This window comes from Lissotriton helveticus, chromosome 2_2 (genome assembly GCF_964261635.1).
Source record: "Lissotriton helveticus chromosome 2_2, aLisHel1.1, whole genome shotgun sequence".
Lineage (NCBI taxonomy): Eukaryota > Metazoa > Chordata > Amphibia > Caudata > Salamandridae > Lissotriton > Lissotriton helveticus.
The window spans coordinates 457,809,093-457,831,039 of record NC_136060.1 but is presented as its reverse complement, the minus strand read 5'-3'; the positions used below and the strand labels follow the sequence as shown (position 1 = coordinate 457,831,039).

At 43.4% G+C, this 21,947-nt stretch overlaps 1 protein-coding gene across 2 annotated transcripts in view; it reads left to right on the top strand.

Annotated features, from left to right (window-relative positions):
• Positions 1–3,719, top strand: part of SMOX (spermine oxidase) — a 127,114-nt gene extending 123,395 nt beyond the window's left edge. For both annotated transcript variants that reach the window (XM_078678692.1, XM_078678691.1), the window contains exon 7: positions 3,252–3,719. In XM_078678692.1, coding sequence (XP_078534818.1) covers positions 3,252–3,398 — 147 coding nt within the window. In that variant the 3' untranslated portion in view covers positions 3,399–3,719. The remainder of the gene's footprint in view (positions 1–3,251) is intronic.
• Positions 3,720–21,947: the final 18,228 nt, after the last annotated feature.

Below are 21,947 nucleotides of genomic sequence, written 5' to 3'. Positions count from 1 at the left end.
GGTTCAGCGCTCGCGGTGTCATTTATGTGCTCAAGGATGACCACTGTATGTTTCTTTTCTATAAAATGGGTTGACATCTTTGTGGTTGCACGGCCACATCCCAAATTGCTGCGATGTTTGCAGATTCTGGTTTTAATCTTTCTGGTTGTCATGCCTACATAATGTAGTCTACAAGGGCACGTTATTAGATACACCACTCTTTGTGTATTGCAGTTGATGATGATGACATTACTTAGTTGCTAGGTCATTTTATTATTGATGACACACTACAGTCACCACCTGGGTAGTGGCCCATAACTGGTATTATGGTGCTCTGTAAATTTTCAGTAGTACTGTTTTTTAAGGGACATGAGTGTACCAACATATCTTTGAGGCTTTTTCCTTGCTTGTGGAAAACATAGTATGTGGTATTAACCAGGACCCACTATTTAACACACACCCGTGCTTTGTAATGATTTTCGTCTTCGTTAGACGCTATATTGAAAGTGGTGATACATATTTGTCTTTCCTAATTGTTGTTCTGTGGTGGAGCCTCCAGGAGGGCTGACCTGTTTTTATTTTGTGCCTGTGTTTTTGCCCACTACACCATCTAGGATACCTCCTAGACTCCAGTTTGCAAGCTAGGTGGCTGGCTTGTATTCTGTAGTCCTTTAACTCTGAGCAGTTTCTCCTCAATCTTAAAAACTGCCCAAATGGGAAGTTCTTTCTTAGGTATCTGGGATGAAAACTGTTGCACAATAGAAGGCAGTACAATAGAAGGCAGTTCTTTGCCGTGGGTTTCTCGCGAGTTGTGGTTTTTAGAGACCCATGTCCACTCCTATATTTAGGTGTAGAAACATCAATTCCTTCCTTCCTTATGGTGTGGGTGAATTTCAGAAATTCCTTCGGTACATTTAACCAAATCAAGAAATTTGTCACTGACTTTGTTGCCCTCCCAGATTACGAGAACATCATTGATGTATAACCTTATATTTCGAGAAAGGGTTCCGAGGACCAGGAATTTTGCGTGCTTCCAGATGGTGCACATAGAGGCCAGTTATACTTAATGCAAAGGTGCTTACCATACTAGTCCCGTGCTGTTGCAAATAGAGGGGTTTCCTTGAATCTGAAGACCTTCTGAGTTAGAGGCCATTTACAACATTCCATCACAGTTTTCAGTGTCCGTTCTTCTTCAAAGAGTACTTCTTCGATTATGTTTAGGGTTTCTGCTTGTGGGTGGCTTGTGTAGAGGCTTTCAATGTCCAACCCATAAGTATGTGTATGTCTGGGTTATATTGTATGCCTGTCAAAAGGCAGAGTAGTGCTTTCATGTCCTTCTAGTATATGTCCGTATTTTGGACAATTAGTCTTGGGAATGCATTCGCAAATCTAGATAGAGGTTCCAGGATTGATCCTATCCCTGATACTATTGGTTGCCTGGGTTGGTTATCCAAAGTTTTATGGATTTTCGGGATAGTATAAAAGTAGGGGGTTGTTGGGTTCTTATAATTCAGAAATTCCCCTTCTTTCGGTGTGATACAATCATGTCCTAGGGCCTCTTCAGTCAGTCTGTACTCTGTGAAATTCTGTCGGGTCTGTGGTTAATGGATTGTAGTTTCTCCTGTCTCCCAGAAGTCTGAGACCATGCTTTCTGTAAGCTTCGGTCAACTGGAGGACTGTTACTCTACTTTTATCAGCTGGCTTAACCATGCTGCTGCCACTAGCCAGTTTGTGTACTGCTGCCTGTTCATCTTTTGTGGTATTATGAAAGAGTCCTATGGTTCTAGTGTCTATGTCTCAGATTTCTTTCAGAACTACCTTCTCGATTGTGAGAATTTCTACAGAAATAGTGGAGGCTGGTGGGGTAAAACAAGATTTTACTAGTTGAATAAGAGAATAAATAGGATACACCTACTAGCCGGTTATTTTTAAGGTCTCCTCTAGCACTGAACCTCCCCACCCCTATTTTTTAACACCATCTCCTTTATTATTGTGAAGACACTTAAGTGCTCCCGCGTAGTCCATAGGTCGCAGTACACCCCGCTCCGTAGCGGAACGGGATTGACCCAATGATAAAGCATGCCTCCAAGGGGTAACCCTGGTGAGTGTTTTATTAAAAAAAAAACTGTTTTCACCAGCACAGAGTTAGTTTCCTTAACATAGCTGGGCTGCCATTTTGTGATGTAATATTTTGCATGGTTATGTTGTCATTCCAGTTTGAGCGTGGAAATAGAGTGCATTATGTGGTTGTTTAAGGTTAGCTAATTACCGTTACCTGCACATTCACATGCAGATATATATCTTTAACAACGGCTTAATGTTAAATTGTTTAAGCGTATGTGTTTACAGGACACGAAAGTCTGATTAATCATGTATTTACCTTCATAGTAAAGGGTGAACCTGATTATTGCACTCAGTCTCTTTGACTAGAAGGTGCAAGAGACTCAGGTTTTAATGGGAGGAAGGTGACTGGACCATGTATTAATAAGAGTAGAATACCCTCATACCATACTTAAAAAGTGTATAACAAGTCACTTTGGAGTTCTTTGACCGTATAAAGGAGCTCTGCCTTCAGCCTTGTTCCTTTGGGTAATGTAGCATCCCTGTTAAATACAATAGGGGGCACTTTATCACAAAATGATGGTTCAAATATCTGTGATTAAAAAGACTTTTTGCTTGCCAATGTTTCGTTGTTCCACCTCTATCACTATTGAATGTTTTATTTAGGTTCTTTATCAACTGATATTGATATTGTATCCTCTTCTGCTAGATTATTAGACCTGTTTATTGCTCTTGCCTTTAAAGAAATGTTATCGTGTTGGAAGGATAATTCTAAACTTTCTGTACATACTTGGTGGAACTTCATTTGTGATGAACACAGGATTGCTGTCGCTTCCTCCTCTATTTCTCTAAAAATTAAATCTGATCTTCTTTGGCTTCCCTTTACTACCTATCTTTCTTCTAACTCTCCTAGTTGATCGCATGGATTTTATTCCCACTTGCTCCACTTTCTTTTCTTTCCTCTCTCTTTCTTCTCCCTTTCTTCCTTCTTTCACTCTCCTCTTCCTCCCTTATCTCCCTTTTCCTTTCTTCTTTTCTATATTTACTTCTCTCTTATTACATTTGTTATATGCATCATATTATTTTGTAAATGCATCTCAATTTATTTGGCTTATGTATTGTTTTTCTTTTAAAAGACTAATAAAAATTTCTTAAAGAAAAAAAGACTTTTTACTTTATGCATAATAACTTTTGTTTTCTGTTCCGTACAGCCACTACAGGTGATGTTTTCTGGAGAGGCCACGCACAGGAAGTACTATTCGACTACCCATGGTGCTTTGCTGTCGGGACAGCGAGAGGCTGCTCACCTCACTGAAGTGTACCAAGACCTATTACAATACAGTAACTGCAAGGCGTAATGTCGATAAAGAACCACTAACTCGTGATTCCTTTTACTAATGTGTGTGTTTTCTTTCTTTCTTTTTTAAAATCAAAAGTAGAGCAATTTCATTTTTTTATCTTTTATGAGGGAAAAGTCCCAAACTGTTTTTAAGAGAAAGTCCGCTGTAGTTTTTCAAATACTGTACTGTTAACAAATAAGGGTGCTCTTCTCGTCTTGTATCTGTTTGTGTCAATATGAGGGCACTTTAGTGCCTCTTTGGTTTCTGTATTGTAAGTGCCTTCTATGATAAACACTTAAAAATGAAAAAAAGTTGTAATAATAAAATAATTGCAAGTTATTTTGTTTTCTTTACAAATCTATGTTTTTGGTGGGGTGGGCCAGGTAGATCCTGTGTATGTTTGTTACTGCAGATGTACACAACTTTAGAATGAGGTGAACACAGGCTGATGTAATATTTCCATCTGAACTTAAAACTACTTCCAAACTTTAATACTCACTGACTCCATTAGCTGCTTAGAAACATCTTTAAAAGTCTCACCGGCATGTTTAGCCAGAGCAAAACATATCAGTTGAACTTGCCTGCACCCGTGACTTGTTGGGCCCAGTCTGAAAATTTTGAAACTGTGGCTCATGTATAGCCACCATGTACTCTCTTGTCAAGTTTGCTGGCTCTTTTTGAAGAACCGTGGCTCAGAAATCATGTTGGTCATCTCATATCTGGGAAGGCAAATAATGTTGCATGAAGACACTGGACACTGATGTTCTGTGAGATAAAACTAGCAATTTTCAAGCTCCTCATCTCCCTTTGACACCAAGGATGCAGCTACCAGCACAGCAGTTACAAACTCTAACAAAAGTAGATTTAGAAAACATGCTAAAGAGAGCTGCAGCAGAGAGTTGCAGCAGCAGGCTGAATGGAATGCATATCTCCCTCAAACAGAAGATGTAGAAGACATGGAGTCCGAGATGAAGTACAGTGGTTGGCATTTATATGGAAAATGTTGACTGTTCGCATCTGTTTGCATTTAGCTTTATTCATGTAGCGTCTTTATTTTTCAAGTGTCCTCCTGCTGCAAACTCTGCACTCCTTCTTTGGACCATTGCCAATAAAATCACTAATAAATAAGATGATTTGGTGAAGTATGTTGTCATGTGCTTCCTATCCACATGCTCTCCCCCTGAGAGGCTTTGAGATCAAAGTTCCACCGGTGGTGAGGGTCCCTCTTTGTTGGCCAGCATGGTAGGTCCATCTAGTATGAGAGCTGAAGAAGCACTTCCAGGTGAACCAGGGACTAGATGGTACAGCAGGTGATAAGTGCTCCTCTGCAGTCAATGTGATCAGGATCCTATTCGCCATCATCTACTCAAACCATGTTTTGCATTTGCTGGACTCTCAAAATTGGTTCTGATCTTCTGGGTTGAATGCTCCTTATGGGACAGTTCCTCTGTGGTGCCACCTTTCATGGATGTTGCACACACACAAGGTTGGATGGAAAAGTTTGTGCAGATGTTGTCCGGAGTAACGGTCTTGCATCTTTTGTGTCTGTGACAGAGATTGGGCCCGGATTGGATAAACCTGCTGTTACCTTATCAATATCCTGGATTACTCCAAGAAGAAACCTGTTGTAGTCTGTCACCAGTGTCTACCCTACCCTGTGCAGACTCCTCCTAAGGCATGGGCTTGCAGTTCGCAGGAGAGCTGGGAATTGTTTTGTAAAAAGGGTCTCCCTTTGGAGGTCCACAATTTTTCAACACCTTTGTCCTATCATTGAGATTCAGTGAGCCTCCAGCATAATGTGACCTTTCATATGATCTCTATCCTGTTTCTGATCTAAAATCACCAGGGGATTTACATTTTGTAGAAGGTATCACACACTAAAACATCCTTTGTTTCTCTTGTGATATCTGCGATCTTCTTTAAATGAAGTAGTGGGTCAGTCCTACCACAGTAGCGAAAAGTACAATTAGAACTTTTATTTACTTTGCTCCAAAGGACTGAAGGCTGGACATTTAAATGGGAGAGGGAAGTAACACTTCACAACTATCTGCAGTAGAACACCCTAATATAAGAGCAGATTACATGCATTAAGCACAAACATCACACGCGGCTAGCATGGCAAATAGGTTACTGAATTTAACTGCAATCTGCGAGTCTTCTCAAGCGGAAGATGAGCTTTGCTATACTGACAAACATAATATTTATTAGCATGTTAGTGTATTCGGAACTGCCACACTTCATGAACGTGTTGTATGCTTAAAATAATATAATTTAATTGTACAATTTGAGAATATTTTGGCGCACTTATAAAGACTTTGATCTTCTAAATAAAAAGAACTGTCAGAGAAAAGACATATTTCATAAATGTATCACTAAGTGGGTCTAAATAGTGCCAATGCAAGCACCTAGTGAATGATCCCTGACCCGCCCCCCGCCCATAGGTGCCCTGTATTTTTGTCATTTATCATTTAGTAGGTGAACTTTGGCATTGTATTGTTTTGAGTGGCTTGATAGAACAAATTCACCTTCACATTGTAGTTTCTTAAAGGGCATAGTATTTCGGCCCATCGGCAGGGTCCTACTTAGGCCTGTGTGGTAAATTCCATTCCGCTTGCAGAATTTGGGTATTATCGCGTTCCGCAGAGAACGCGGAATTGCTAAGAATTCCGCAATCTGCGGCTTTGCAGAATTTTTTGCTTGTTTACGCTTTCAAAATGCGTGTTTGCAAGAGATTTCTCCCCGAGCACGCAAACCGTGTTCGCGAACAGGAAAAAAGCATCATGAACGGGCAGAACAAGCAATTCCGGGCGTTTCGCTGAACTTTTGCGTGCTCACAGAGATGTTTTGCGGAGCTTTGCATAGCGCAACTAAGCAAATTTCGCTCACCCCTAGACCTACTGCAGTCGCAATGCTGATCCTGCCTTGGATGCTTCCGCTTCAGTAGCTGCAGGGTCAGGCTGTGTCATTATGGCCTATTTGTACTAGCCTCATGTCCTGGGGTTTGAGAATGATGGCTTGCTCCCTATAATCAGTTACTGGATGTGGCCCTCCTGCTGCACATGCCCTGGGCTTTAGAGGGCTTCCGACCACATCTCCTCTTATAGCCTGATGGCTTGAGCTTGTGTTTTTTGAAAGACTTAACTCCCATATCATGCATGTCATGCTGTAAGATGCTTGTGGACGCTGGGCACATTTCTGCGAGCCGTCCTTTTAGATATTTGTTTATAGGGTTATCGTGCTTTTTGGGGCTCCTGCAATGTGCTGGCTGCTGCAGAGGAAGGAACTGGGGTTTGGTGATGAGTGAAGGGCTGTACTGCTATGAGTGTTGGCTGATGTTGGTGATGCCCCTTCCTGCATGTCTCTACTGGCTAACTACTTTTTGTTTGTTCTTGCGGAACTCGTAAGACTTTTTAGCCTGTGCTTTATGGTTTGCCCACATCTTTCCACAGGTCCTTCAGTTCTTTCCTGGCCTTGCTCATGATGTAGTCGCCACACACTTGTTCATGCTGGTAGGGCTTAGTATATAGGGAGTATGATCTGAAATGGGGCATGCCTCAATGTGGGGACTTCTTGAAGGGTGTTGGGTTCTATGCTGTTTTAGTAGATGTGTTGTATGTACTTTATTCGATAAAAAATTATCATAAAAGCATGTACATTCTAAATTCATAATTTTATAAGATCATTATTCCATACAACTCGATATATAAATTCATCAAAACATTTCCGTTATAAATATATATACTATAAAAGATAGTAGATGTGATTAGTAGCAACTTTCAAGTCCTCTTCCCGACTGCCAAGTCCCTGTTCTACAACAAGGTGATAAATGGAATGCTTGAATTATTCTCAGCCACTGGTAATTACTCGGGCCACATCCCAGTCCATCAGTATATTGTAAAGCAGGCCTTCTCAGTTTGGGTCCAGCCATATGCAGATCAGTCGTGACCCTGCTCCAATAGGATTAGTCCATCCTCAATTGGCATGCCAGTTTTTTCCTAAACTGGATCAAAAGCAACCCAAGACCAGTTTTGCCCCGATTAGAGCTCCTGTTCTGGCCTGGCCTTTGGGCTCTCCTTCATGAACCATCCATGACAATAGTTTCTGCCTGGTCTTGACACGGATGTGCTCCCTCTTGCCCTTGTACCTCTGGCTGCTGTTTCTAGTAGCTGCCTTTGCAGGCCCTTCAATTCTACAATCTTGGCTGGGATTTGTTGTTCTTTTGTACAGCTTCAGTCTGCTCCTCTTGTTCCTGCCCACCACTTTCACCCACTATCTACCTTTGTAACAATTGTCTGAGGGTCTTTTTCTTCAGTCTTTTGTTTTGTTCTGTGTGTGGGCCCTTACTGTCCTGGATTGCCCCTGTATCCATGGACATTTCACTGTACTCTAATTTCATGCCCTGTCATTGGCTCTTCTGTCTGTCTCCTTGAAGCTCACTTTCTGCTGATAATGTGGTAATGTGGGTAGTATTTAAAGAAAAAAGGTCTTTATATATTCTGTGCCTAAGGGGAAATGCAGTGATACACAAGGGCCTCAGTCTCTATATGCGATACAAGTAGGCCAACCATAACAGAGTCTGCCGACAGGTCCAGAAGAATCAAGATGTAACACAGACTTTTGTCCCTGTTTTGTACATCTGTTTCAGTACTTCTCTAGGGTCTAAAACCTGATTGAAAGTCACTTAAAAGGTTAGTGGAGGAAGGTATTGTTAATCACATTATCAATTTTCCACCGAGTGGTTCCAGAGTAGTATATCTACAGAGGTCCACAATAGTTACCATTAGTCTTTTTTCCATCATTCTCCTATCACACTGTTTAGAATGCAGTCCTAGTTTGGTTAAAAAAAAACTTCTTTAATAGACCGAGAACCCATAAAGGACTTGAATCAGACCGTGGACATTTCTAGCATTTCTCATGTTTTTTGTGTAGTTGATTGTTTTACTCCATAAAGGAGACTCCTGGACTGTGGATAGAATGACAGTGTACATTTGTGATTTGAGTGACCTGTTGAGCCCATGTATATCAGTATTAACCAACTCAGCAGCTCAGGTGTGTGTTAAAAAAAATCTCTCCTACATCACAAAAGAAAAGCCTGAAACTACTTTTGTTTCTTAGCAATTTATGGTGAAACTGCATTGTAATTTCGGATGTTATGTTCATTATTTCTTCCTTCTCTACTGAGACAGAACTGCATCTTAAGCACAACTGCTTTTCATTCACCCACCGTCGAGGGGGGGAGCGGGGCTGGATTATTGAGGTCCTCCCCTTCCAGTGCTTGCGAACGTATGACTAGACTTAGGCAAACAATACACGTACTGCACTCCATATGCTCTTAAACATTATATCACCCTTCAGGTTTTTTTTAATGAAGTTGTTGAAATGAAGATTCTTACTCAGGCAGGGTAAGTAGGAACGTCTTTATTCTGTCATCCACTCTCCGTAACTGACATGCTCCCCAATATTCTAGAGTGAACTCTCAAGGAACATTCCAAGGGGAAGGAGGGAGTGGGGGGGGGGGGAAGGATTACACCAAGGGAAGGAGAAGGGAGGATTACAACAGAAGTATTCTTCTAACCACAGATTCTTCACCTTCCTAATTCTTCTAGATGCCAGACTGGATCCAAAAATGTTTCCCAGCAATTGCTCCTGCGACAATGTATAAAATCCAACTCCGAACCTTATTAGCACCAAGAAGCACAGTCGGCAGAATGTCAAAGGAGTTTCTCTGATGCATACTTGTAACCGCAGATTCCTCACCTTTTTAATAGATACCAAATTAGTACCACCTAAAAGGTGGAGGGTCTGAGGAGTGGACTTCAAAACCAGGAATTTCTGTAAAAATGTGCAGGCGAAATGGCCTCCCTGCGGATCTGAGAGTCAAGATACTCGCGCTTGGTGAAGGTTTGGCCGGATGCCCATGTAGCTCCCTTTAGCACCTTCGCTGCGGCGGCTATTCCGCCGCAGTGCTAAGGGAGCGGGGGGCCGCACGGCACGCCCATGCAACCGCTCCGTCATCAGCACAGCGCTACCGCAGCTGATGACGGAGCGGTTCTGTCATCAGCGTGGAAGTGGTTAAGCACCAGAATTCCATTGGCAAAGGCCAGTGGTGTTTGTTTTAGTAGAATGTGCTTGAAGGATTTTTTGTTCATATTATGGACCCTCATTCACTTGAGGGTTTTATAGCACCGGAAAAGAGTCCAAAGAATTGGGATATACAGGTGATCCCTGCTCAGGGCCTATACAGATGAGTATCGAGTTTCCAGCTGAAGAAAAGATGAGGACGGTGGTCCTCCTGTCTAGAGAAAGGATATTCCAGGTGAATGAGGCTGCATAAGAGGAAGGGTTGCTTTCTGCTCTGTATTTTGGAACGCAAGGAATTTTCAGTGTGTTGAGATTGGAAGAATTCAGTGTTAACGCTTAAATGTAAGGACAGTTCGATTTAGGCCGAATAAGCGGCAACAATGTGGTGGACTCAGCAAAGAGTTTTGCAAGTCACGCTGGAATGGGTAGGAAGCCAATGGTGTTGAAAGGGAGTAGGCGAGGCCCTACAGTGTCCATAACCAATGTGATCTTCCAGGCCGAGTAGTTTTGAAGGCATTAGAGGTGTTGCACAAAGCTTTGTTGAAGACTTAACCTGTAATCTATGAAAACCAAATAGACTGATACTGCAGAACAACATTCAAAGGTAAGCGTGAAGTGAATTTATGAACAATCACATCTGAAGTTTTCAGGAGAGTCACTGCAATGTTAAGTTAAAAGTCTGACTTGTTTTGGAATCCAAGGCTTTTGAGAGAACGAGGACCGTGCACCCCGTTCAAGCATCCATAGCAAGTGAGTAAAGAGGTGCTCGCTGCAGAACACCATCCAAACCTGTCTGGATGAGGTTCAGGTTGAGCCGGGTCCTTCTCCATTCTACAGCTTTGAAGAGAGGAATCCTCCGAGGACTGCCACTAAGGGTACCAGCACCAGAGTTGTAAATTGGAAGCCCACTGGGAAAGGAGAGAAGCTCGATGCACAGATTAAAGATTAAAGAGTTGGGGTGAAGAAGTTTTCCGATCTAGAGGAAATTAAAGACCCTTAATCCAACTTTTGGATGCCACTTGAGAGAAATGAGGTTAAGAAGTGAGCACTTAGGCTGATCTCATGTAATCTCCCAGCAGGAAGCAGTGGCCAGCCTTGTCAAAAATGCCAGTAGATGGAATAGAATCAAGATATTGACGGTCCTTGAACTGGCTGCCAAGCCAACATCCTTGATGGCTTCCAAGAGCACTGCCTTGGTGATTCAACCAGGGCAAAATCCGACCTGATGCTTCAAGTGCACATCTGTCCACTACTACAACCGGCAAAGAACATAGCAGTAACATGGTGTTCCAGGAGTTTTAATATCGCATTAAGACGCGACTTTGACCTGTAATTCGTGTCTGATGACTGATCTACCTCAGACCTCTTCTAAAGAGACTGCAACAACTGTATGTTGATTTGGGGGCGAACACCAGTAGAGTGATTGTTGAGCAGGAAGCTGAAAGGATTCGACATGATAGTGCTAATTTGGAGATGAAACGAGTTTGCCAATGCGTACTGGGGAAACAACACTAAAGAGCATTGTGGCCTTGTGGAATAGAATCAAGGTAGGTAGGTAGTGTAGGTCAAAGGAAGAGCTACAAAGAAAATTATTGGGGCAGAAAGGAAGTGGTCATATGACGAGTTAAAGAATATTGTCTCACGCAATGTGTAGGTCATCTTGAAAGTATGAAAATTAAATTTTCTAAATGGTTCAGATGGCCTCAATGTCTTGTCCCACAAGATGGCGGCCATCTAGAAAGTATGGAAACTTTACTTTTTATACTTTCAAGATGGCCACAATGCTGGGTCAAGCAACATGACGGCCATCATGAAAGAATACCAAGTAGGCTTCAAAATGCCATTATTTCCTTTTTGAATGCAGGTGCATTTTAAAATCATATTCAAACAATAGGAGTCAAGAGGGACATAAAGGACTAGATCGCCCTCCACTCAGTCAAGCAATAATCAAAAAATTGACCCAGTCCTCAAGGCAAAACAAAGATGTGGAACTGTAAACAGCTATAGATTGTCAAATGAGCATTCTAATTATAGAGATTATAACTCTGTTTCAGTCCATTGCCAAAACTAAAAATAAGCCCATCTCTGATAAACAAAAACCCGACAACACAGTACAAACATCCACTAGAGGGACAACATTAGAAAAAGGTGTGAATAGCTAGATGACACCTCACGGGCGCACCACCAATGGGACCCCTGGTTGGTACTCACAGACAGAAATTCCCTTCTGGCTTACCAATCCTACCACCCTCGAGCACTCAGGGACAATCTCCCGGTGGGTCAATTTATGAGGTACAGGAGGAATTGCTCGACGACTGAGGCTTATAGAGAACAAGCCAAAGACCTAAGTAACAGGCTACAAGCCCGGGACTACCCACGTAAAATAATCCGTCAAGCTAACAAAAGGGCGTTAAATACACCAAGGACAGCACTCTTAGAGTCACATAAAAAAGAAAAATCTGAGTGTCTACCAGTGGTCATGACTTTCGATCCGCTGGCCACAAAAATCCGACAAGCTATCAGAAAACACTGGCCGCTCCTTAGCACGCAAGACCATAAGATGCCACCTCCCCGTTTTGCTTTTCGAAGGGCCCCCAATCTAAAGGACAAATTGGTCCACACCAGGATGATAGAGAAAAAATTGCCAGAAGCCTCGACGGTGCCTAATGGCCACTATCCCTGTGGAAATTGTTCTGTGTGCCATATCACGAGAAAATGCAATACCATTCAGCTAAAATCCGGAAAAACCTGGACGTTAAATCATTTTAGCAACTGCAATACTACGAATGTAGTCTACAGATTGAGCTGTGAGTGCGGCCTTGAATACATCGGCCTTACGTCACGCAAAATCAAGCTTCGGATCCAAGAGCATTTGAGCACGATACGACAGGGCAAACTGACGACAAAGTTAGTGCAGCACTGTCATCGTAACAAACACTCCTTCACATGTGTAGTGCTGGAAAGAGTGATGGGCGAGGCACAGTCTCTGGAAAAGCGTTTGGCAACTAAAGAAGCGCGCTGGATTTACCAGGAATCTAGCGAACAGCAAGGACTAAACGAATTATTGGAATGGAATAAGCTACGATGATATAGTTGTTCTTTGGTTCAACAATCTAAAATCCGATGACATACATATCATACTGTAAATATAGAAATCATTCATTTTCCTGATTCTATTTGCCACAAGGTGCCTTTAAAAATTATTACATCAGACACCTACTGTGGGTAGCCCTCACTGATGATGTTCAGTTTAAGAAACATTTTTAACTGTAAATACTGAAAACATTTCTCTATCTGATGCCTGTGCCCTATTATATTAGCTACTCATTATAGCCTGTGAATTGAGCGAGGTGGGTGATAACTAACAGACTGAGGTGTGTTCTCCCCTGTAGCCAGCTATAGCTTCATTAAGCTATACTGTTCCAAGATGGCCCCCGTTTTTTCTGAGACCTATCATGTGGTTCATGTGCTTTAGGATCGGTAATACGTTCTGATCCTCTATATGCCTCGCGGAGCATGCATTGATCTGTCCTTAGGATTGCCCTGACGCACAAAAATGTAATACATTGCTAGTGCAAAAACGAATTAGGATGCGCTGACATCGGTGTTTCTTGCTAGTTGGTGCGGTCACATGACCTGTAAGTCCAATCAGAGTCCTGCCACTCACGTGACAGCACGGCCCAATCAGAGCCACACAACGCGGAAACCAGACGAGGTAAATAAACCGCGCGTCTTAGCCTCGGCGCTCCGGTGCTGAGAAGACGCCGTTTGAAGTTCCTCCACTAGTAAGCGCGCCGATGCAGGACTTCATAACGCTGAGACGGTGAGACTAGAAAGGCTGTTTTTAATGTGCTCCCGTATGGCGTCTTCCCTTCATTTTTCCTGTTCAGACGAACATAGAAGGGAGGCAAGACCACACTTACCGGCTGGAAGTGGGTCCAAGAGTTTTACAGAGCCAGATTGGTAATGGTATGAAAGCTAAAGATGCCTCCAGGTAACGAGCATTTTTGTCTATTACTGGGTGCAATGTAGAGTTAAATATGCAGTAATGCTACCGGCAGGTGTCTACATATATACATATATATGTGTTCTATTTTTTTGATTTTCAGCATTTTAAAGCACAGTATTGCTGGCAGTGGCACCTTAAATTTTCGTTTGCCCTGAAGAAATTGCCTGATACAATACCTAAGGCAATGAAACATGTCGGCTGCGGGCTGAGTATGAGTCGATAGGTAGTATTCATAACTCCCCCTTTTTATATTACATGTTTACTGTAATGCAACAAGAAAATATAAATAAAGAGAGAGTTGCATCTTGTTGCTCAGTATTGTGTGTGTTATATGTTGAACGTTGTTAGTCCGTGTCACATATACGTTTTGCGTACACTGCACCATTCACTGTCTTTTTCTTTACTTTGGGTTTTCGGACACGTTTACGTTAAGCTATTTGACACCGATGATGAGAACAGGGCCAACCTGGTGAGTACCAACCAGGGGTCCCATTGGTGGTGCGCCCGTGAGGTGTCATCTAGCTATTCACACCTTTTTCTAATGTTGTCCCTCTAGTGGATGTTTGTACTGTGTTGTCGGGTTTTTGTTTATCAGAGATGGGCTTATTTTTAGTTTTGGCAATGGACTGAAACAGAGTTATAATCTCTATAATTAGAGATATAATTAGAATGCTCATTTGACAATCTATAGCTGTTTACAGTTCCACATCTTTGTTTTGCCTTGAGGACTGGGTCAATTTTTTGATTATTGCATTTTAAAATCAACCAGCACTGGCAAAGCCAATAGTGGGGACCAAATGTATTCCGCTAAGCGAGACAGATTCCTGTTAAAATAGTTTTGCAAGTAAAGCAGTGAGTAATTATTGGGATAAAGAATGGAATCTAATAATTGGTGATACAATTAAAGGAGCTATACAGTAATAGAGAATGCAGCTTCAACAGGAGCAAGCAGCATATCTGAAAGAGTGTAGCATATCTGAAAGAGTGTAGCATATCTGAAAGAGTGTAGCATATCTGAAAGAGTGTAGCATATCTGAAAGAGTGTAGCATATCTGAAAGAGTGTAGCATATCTGAATGAGTTGAGGCATTCCACAGGTCAAAAGGTGAGTTGGGTATTGCCATTGCTACGAGTATGGAAGCTCTAAACTACTTAAATCATTGGTAACGCATTGTCAGTAGGGAAGGTGGACGTTTAGTCTTCAAAAGTGGAAATAAAGTAGAGCAAACACTCTGGTGGATGATAGAGAAGCTACACTCTGACCGAGAGAAAATGTATAACCAGAATTTTAGATCAACTGAGCCTTAGGAAAAAAGTGTTGTGTGGATGAATTAATTTCAAAAGTGGAAAAATGCTACCAAGACGGTCGCAACACTGTGCACTATCCACAAATGGTCACAGAGTGACCCTCTAGGTCATTGAAGACAATAAAATAACCCTATATCAAAAATGAATCACAAGAATAGCAAATATACTTGTGAATGTAAATCTTTACAGGTAATTGTTGAAATCCAAAAAAATCTTTTTACATTGATATCATTTTTTAGTTGCATTCACATAGAAATCAAAAGCATGAATTAATTTCAGCCACTGGTAATTACTTGGGGTGCTTTTCAGTCCATGAATTTTCCCTTTTTTGCCCATCATTCCAGTCCAGACAGAGACTGCCCATATGCAAATCAGAATAGGTTCTTTCCAATAGGAACAGTCCAACCTCAACTAACAGCCAGGTCTTTCTAGACGAGACCACAAGCACCCAATACAGGTCTCTAGACAGGAGGACTGAAAGAGGAAATTTGCAGTACTGCCACTACCCCATGAATCTCACCTAAGAAAATGCAGGTGCAAATTGCGTATGGTTTCTTTTTTTATGTGCGAAAAACTATAGATACAGGAACCTTTTAACACAATGAGAACAATAATACACATGGTTAAGGAAAATTGCATAATGTGTATTTTAACACTTTTTAATGTATTCTGTGATCTACTTCTTGTATCGTATGACTTACATGTGTAAGTTGAAACAATAAAGTGTAAATATTAACGTAGCCTTGTAGTGTGTATTTATTGATGGAGACCAAACACCAGTCAATAGCATTCTACAAAATATGTCCAGTTGCATGCTTGGACAGTGAGGGCACATTAAAAAATCTTGGATTGATTAACAATTATGTGTTAATAGATAACTCTAGCAAAACGCCTATGCAGACATATGCCACGGATGAATTAGTTCAGCTTTTTTAATGCATCATTCCATGAAGTTACTTGAAAGTTTTGTAGACCCAAAAGCAGACATAGAGTTAAAATAAATGTGTAATTTATTTTTTTAAAGCACGTTAAACTGCTTGAGCAGTTCAATTTTGTCGTGAATGCAAACAAGAACATCAGTTTTAAAATGACATCATTCAAGTAGTGGGAGAAGTGTGGCTCAATGGTTAGAGTGGCAGACCCTGATGCAGAAGTCTGGCCCGGGACCAGGGTTCAGTTCCCGCCTCGGCGGGTCTTGGTCTCAATTTCCTCATACCTGATAATTCTCGCCTCGGTGCCTATTCTAATCATGAGTCCCACTCTGCAACTCTGGGCAATAGCTTGCTTAATCTCCACAACGGCCCCAACAATGCTAGGATGCCTGGCTTCACCTTGGGAGTGCCCAGGAGTGGGCACTTCACAGGGAAAGGCCAGGAAGGGTTCCTCAGCGGTATTCGTACAAGCGCCGAGAGGCCTCCGGGTAGTCGTGCGCTATGCAAGTACCTATACAAGTACCTCTACAAGTATGGCTGCCTTCTAGCAAAGTGCATTAATAGTGACCAACTCTTTTGTAGTAACCTTTCCTCGTGTGCAAGGACTCGCTGTTGCTCGTGCTGGCTGTAGCTCGCGCCGCGACACTGGTTCCATGACCGTTGGATTCCACGGTTGTGGATGGTATGGCTTGCCTCATTGCTCTCCCTCCGTGGGATCTATGATTGATCTAATAATTCTAAGTGTTAACCTACACTGGTTCCGAGAGATTACTACATTCTACTGGCGACGAGCTAATCCCACCGAGAACCCATGCAAAGTTATCTTGACACTCACCGCTTTTCAGGAGGAGGAAATCGAAGATGAACTGCCCTCGTCGGAAGCAAGGCAACAAAGCTACCCAACAAAGAGAATTGGAGAGAAGTCAGCGAGCTGTTCATCCTGGCGAAGGCGGAGAGCGAGGTGTGTGCCCTGTATCCAGTGTCTATGTCCTGAGTCCGGTGTACAGGGCATTGCCAGGACAAATGGTAAGCTCTTTGTCACCCACTGTCAAACAACAATCAAAGTAAACCCTGACCCAATGACTGGATCCTGTCACAAGACTGGCTGCTACCAAGGTGAACAAGGGTAGTGACACCCGTGAACGGAGCCTTCGTTTGGGACCGTATCCACCTACATGGATGGAATTTGTCACGATCTCCACGCCTCATGTGGTGAAGCACAGTCACCGCTTCCTGTCAGCTACGGCGGCTGACACTCATCTTCGTTTTCCCCAAGCCAGTGCTCCGTGCCTTGGTAGGCGGAGTTTGTTCCTGCCCCGTGTGGAGAAGCCCATCGGCTGCTTGCTGTCAGCTGCAGACGTGAGAGAGATAGTCGTTGGGAGGGAGGGCGAGGGGGGGGGGTGGTTAAAGAAGACCAAAAAAGGCTTGAATGTGGAAAAGGCCGCTTTATTAGGAACAGGTGCACATTACAAATAATAAACCTTGGCAAAGCCTTCCAAAAATAATCCTCACTAAATAAATAAACCTACACCCCGCCCCCTCCCCTAAAATTTCATGGCCCCTCCCCCACACAATACAACAAGTCAAACATTACAACATTATAAAACATTACATCATCATATAAACATAACGTCATAATTTTAAAAATTGTCGTCATCATTATAAAATATGTCATCATTATAAAACATTACGTCATCAACAACCCCAAAAACATTATGAATACCAGGCCCTCCATAAACCAATCGCCTGCCTGACCTTTCATCGTTTCCTGACGATAAACAAACCTGACCATAAATCACCAAAAACTGACACAAACAGCCCTGAAACAACTAGACCCCGCACCACACCTGTTCCAAGCGACAATACAAAACATTAAAAAAAAAAACCTGCACACCTGCTCCAAAGAAAAAATGGCCATCCAAATGAAGAGAAAAAAGGGGAAAAAATATCCAGAAAAAAAGGAAGGGGTGACAAAAATATAAAGGGAGCAGAAAAGAGAAAATCTACACTTAAGGAAAAAAGATGGGAGGGAGGGCGGGCAACAATTTTCCACTATATAACCTCCCACCCACCAGGTCACTAAACCTAAAATGGTGGCTGGGAGGAGGAGCCAGGGAGCTATATAGCCAGGGCTACCAAAACTACAAAAAAATAGCCCAAACCTATTCTCGAATGTTTTGCTCCACCCTGCCCTCCCCCCGCAGCCCTCCCAAATGGGCCGGGGGGGGCACCTCCCTACGGTCGGCTGCCCCCTCTCAAACCCCCCTTGGGAGGGAGTGCGAGGGTGGGGGGGGGGTTAAAGCAGACCAGAAAAGGCTTGAATGTGGAAAAGGCCGCTTTATTAGAAACAGGTGCACATTACAAATAATAAACCTTGGCAAAGCCTTCCAAAACTAATCCTCAATAAATCAATAAATAAACCTACACCCCGCCCCCATCCCCTCCCCTAAAATTTCATGGCCCCTCCCCCACCCATACAATACAACAATTCAAACATTACAACAACATTATAAAACATTACATATATAAACATAACGTCATCATTTTAAAAATTTTCGTCATCATTATAAAACATTACGTCATCAACAACCCCAAAAACATTATGAATACCAGGCCCTCCATAAACCAATCGCCTGCCTGACCCTTCACCCCATCAAACCCCCGCCAAAACGACTAAACAGTCAACCGATGACCAACTCATCGTTTCCTGACAATAAACAAACCTGACCATATATCACCAAAAACTGACACAAACTGCCCTGAAACAACTAAACCCCGCCACCCAGAAAGGTGTGGGGGGGAACTACCCCCCTCCTTTCTGCCCCCCCAGTAGGAAAAGAAAAAGAGAAAAGACCTGTGAAAATCACCGCTGCATCGTCAAAGACCTTGCCAAAACTTCTCGTAACTCCAACAAATAGAAATCCATACCAACTCTGGAAAGGTGGACCCCATCATCCCGGAAAAACTCTACCGACTCAAAACGTATCTCTCTATGGGAGACTCTCCCAAAACCAAGCTGACGGCAAAATCTAGAAACCTCAGCATTCACCTTCTTCCTGGCTCGATCAACTGCTCTAGGATTTACTGCTCCCCACCAAACCCTACGAGGGATCAATTCCGTCCAAAAAACATGGCAACCCGCCCAATGTTCCTTAATAAGCGCTAAATCCTTCTTGATGGCCCGCAACAGCACCACACCCTTAGTTGCGCAAAGATCGTTCTCACCCAAATGGATCAGTAAAATGTCCGGGCAGCAACCCCCAACCAAACCATTATTAAGGCATGTAACCAGTTCCCTCCAAAGCATCCCACCTTTACCTTTCCAAATAATATTAAACATTCTGACATTAAAACCCAATGATTCTCTAAAATAACTTTGGGCCACTTGAACCCGGGCCCATTTCACAAACGAGTGCCCCACAATCCAAACAGTCACCGCTGGAGATCGGGGCCCAGCAACTGAACCTGAAAAAGAAAAAACAGTAAATACTCATGCAAAGGAAGATGACGCATGCGCCTCCTCCGCTTCACCCCTCACGTATCGTTGAAAGCATTTGGTTGACCACCGCCCCAAATTCATGATGTCCCCCTGTGACCAACCTCTATTAAACGCTTCAGTTGCAGTGCCAATCCTAAAAGAGTGCGTACCGTAATGCTCCCCATCCAGACCAATGCGCTGCAAAGCCTTACGCAAAACCATGCGAAATTGATAGGCTGTAACAGGAGATTTAAAATGTGCTGAAACACAAGATCATCATCACCACCCCCTGATAAAGAGCGCCAACGGCGAGCCAACAACAATGGGCATGTCACTCTAGGGGAACTCTCCTCCAACCACACTCCTTTACCCAACTTCTTCTGATCAGTTTTAGAGCTAGCCAGCCACACATGAACACCCTCCTCTGCGCAAAAAACATCTCTCCAAAAAATTCCTCCCTTGGATTTAGAACCCAACAACTCAGATACCCGAAAAGCACCATAGAACATAAAGGCCATTAACATGGCGAACAAACAAGCCTCGAAGTCATCTGTACAAACAGAGGGCAAAGCTGCTAATAAACGCGCCAGAGTCTGCCAAGATAGTGGAGCCCTCAGCCTTCTATTACTCCCTTGCTCTCTGGCCCAACCCTCAAGCATTCTCCTGCCAATCTCACCAGCAGTGGGGGAATAACCCCAAAACAATTTACCCATGAAGGAAATGCCTGCCAACTTTCCTGAAATAGTTACTCTAGACATACCCTTGTCCATGAGGTCCAAGATGAATTTAACTACATCCTCCGAACGACGCCAAACCTCTTCACGTCTAGAAGCTCCTGATTCCAAAAACTCCCTCCATGCCAAAGAATAAGCAGAACGCGTAGACACAGATAAAGAACCTACCACCAGTTGTAATACCCGACGTTGCCTACTTGGCACGGATGTAATGGCATCGGGGTCGGGGGATCTGTCCGCCTCCCTGGCCAGTCCACGGAATCTCTCACACTGCGAACGAGACCAAGCATCCGCTATGTCATTGTCCACACCAGGGATGTGCAAAGCGCGAAAGGAAATGTCATGTCTCAAGCAGCCCAGCACAAAGACTCTCATGAGTTTCAATACCTGTTCATCTCTGGCAGTTTGCCGATTCACAATCTCCACCACAGCCATGTTGTCAATGCGGAAAAGGACTTTTTTGTGCACCAAATCCTCCCCCCAAAGAGTCCGGGCCACCAACAAAGGAAAAAGTTCTAGAAAAGTTATACTCCGACCACCATTCAACCAATCCTCAGGCCAATGTTCCGCGCACCATTTCCCATCCCAGTACAGTCCAAAACCCTCACTGCCTGCAGCATCAGAAAACATTTGCACATCCCACTGGAAATCAACGTCTCTCACCATAGGCACACCATTAAAGGAAGTGAGAAAAAATTCCCACATACGCAAATCTTCTTTGACACCTGCTGACGGGTGTACACGGAGGTGAGGCAAGTGCTGTCCTGCCAGAGCCCTGCCTAATCTGCGACAAAAAGTCCTCCCTGCTCTCACCACCCTGCACGCAAAATTGAGGTGCCCCAGTAGCACTTCAACTTCTTTCACAAACACCTTCCGTTTTGTCAACTTAACACCCAGCAACTCCAACATCTTCACTTTTTTGTCATCTGGCAAGCGAGCCCCCATTGCCACTGAATCGAGTTCAATTCCCAAAAATGACAAGACTGTGGCAGGACCCATTGTTTTCTCAGGCGCTAAAGGCAACCCCAAATCCTCCATGAGCCCTTGGAAAGTGTCCAAAGCTGTCTGGCACTCCGCGGAGCCCGGGGACCCAACAAAGAAGAAATCATCTAGATAGTGTGTTACCATTGAATGACCAGACTGGTGTGTAAAATGCCACTGCAGAAATGTGCTGAAACATTCAAAAAGGTTCAGAAAAGGGGGTGGTGATGAACAGAGTGTCTGAATTAAGCAGACCACTCTTACCCAGTACAAAGATCAGGGCTTGATCCATCACCGTTATTTAGCTCACTGCCCCATCCCAGCTCAGAACCTGGCTATATGCAAATTAGTCTGTCCCTGGCCCAGTGCATCATGGGAACAGGGCAGACCAAACTACCAAGCCAATTCTTCGCCAGAAAGGAGACAAGCTTCCGGGGACGGGTTTCTGGCATTACAGCCGTCGTCGGCGTGGAAGGGTATACTCAGATGTGAGTCCCTTGCTCATTGCACCATCAGGATTCAAGCAAGCCAGGCCGACGACGCCTGAAATGGCAGAAACCGGTCCCCGGAAACTTGTTTCCTTCCCAGTGTAAGAATTGGCTTGGTAGTTTGGTTTGCCCTGTTCCCATCATGCACTGGGACAGGAACAGACTAATTTGCATATAGCCAGGTTCTGAACTGGGATGGTGCAGTGAGCTAAAAAACGGTGTTGGATCTAGCCCTGATCTCTTGACTGGGTGAGAGTATTCTGCTTAATTCAGAAACTCTGTCCCTCACCACCCCTTGTTGTTAAATATTTTGTCCACCCTAAGCGTGGAAGAGTATACTCAGATGTGAGTCCCTTGCTCATTGCACCATCAGGATTCAAGCAAGCCAGGCCGACGCCGCCTGAAATGGCAGAAACCGGTCCCCGGAAACTTGTTTCCTTCCCAGTGTAAGAATTGGCTTGGTAGTTTGGTTTGCCCTGTTCCCATCATGCACTGGGACAGGAACAGACTAATTTGCATATAGCCAGGTTCTGAACTGGGATGGTGCAGTGAGCTAA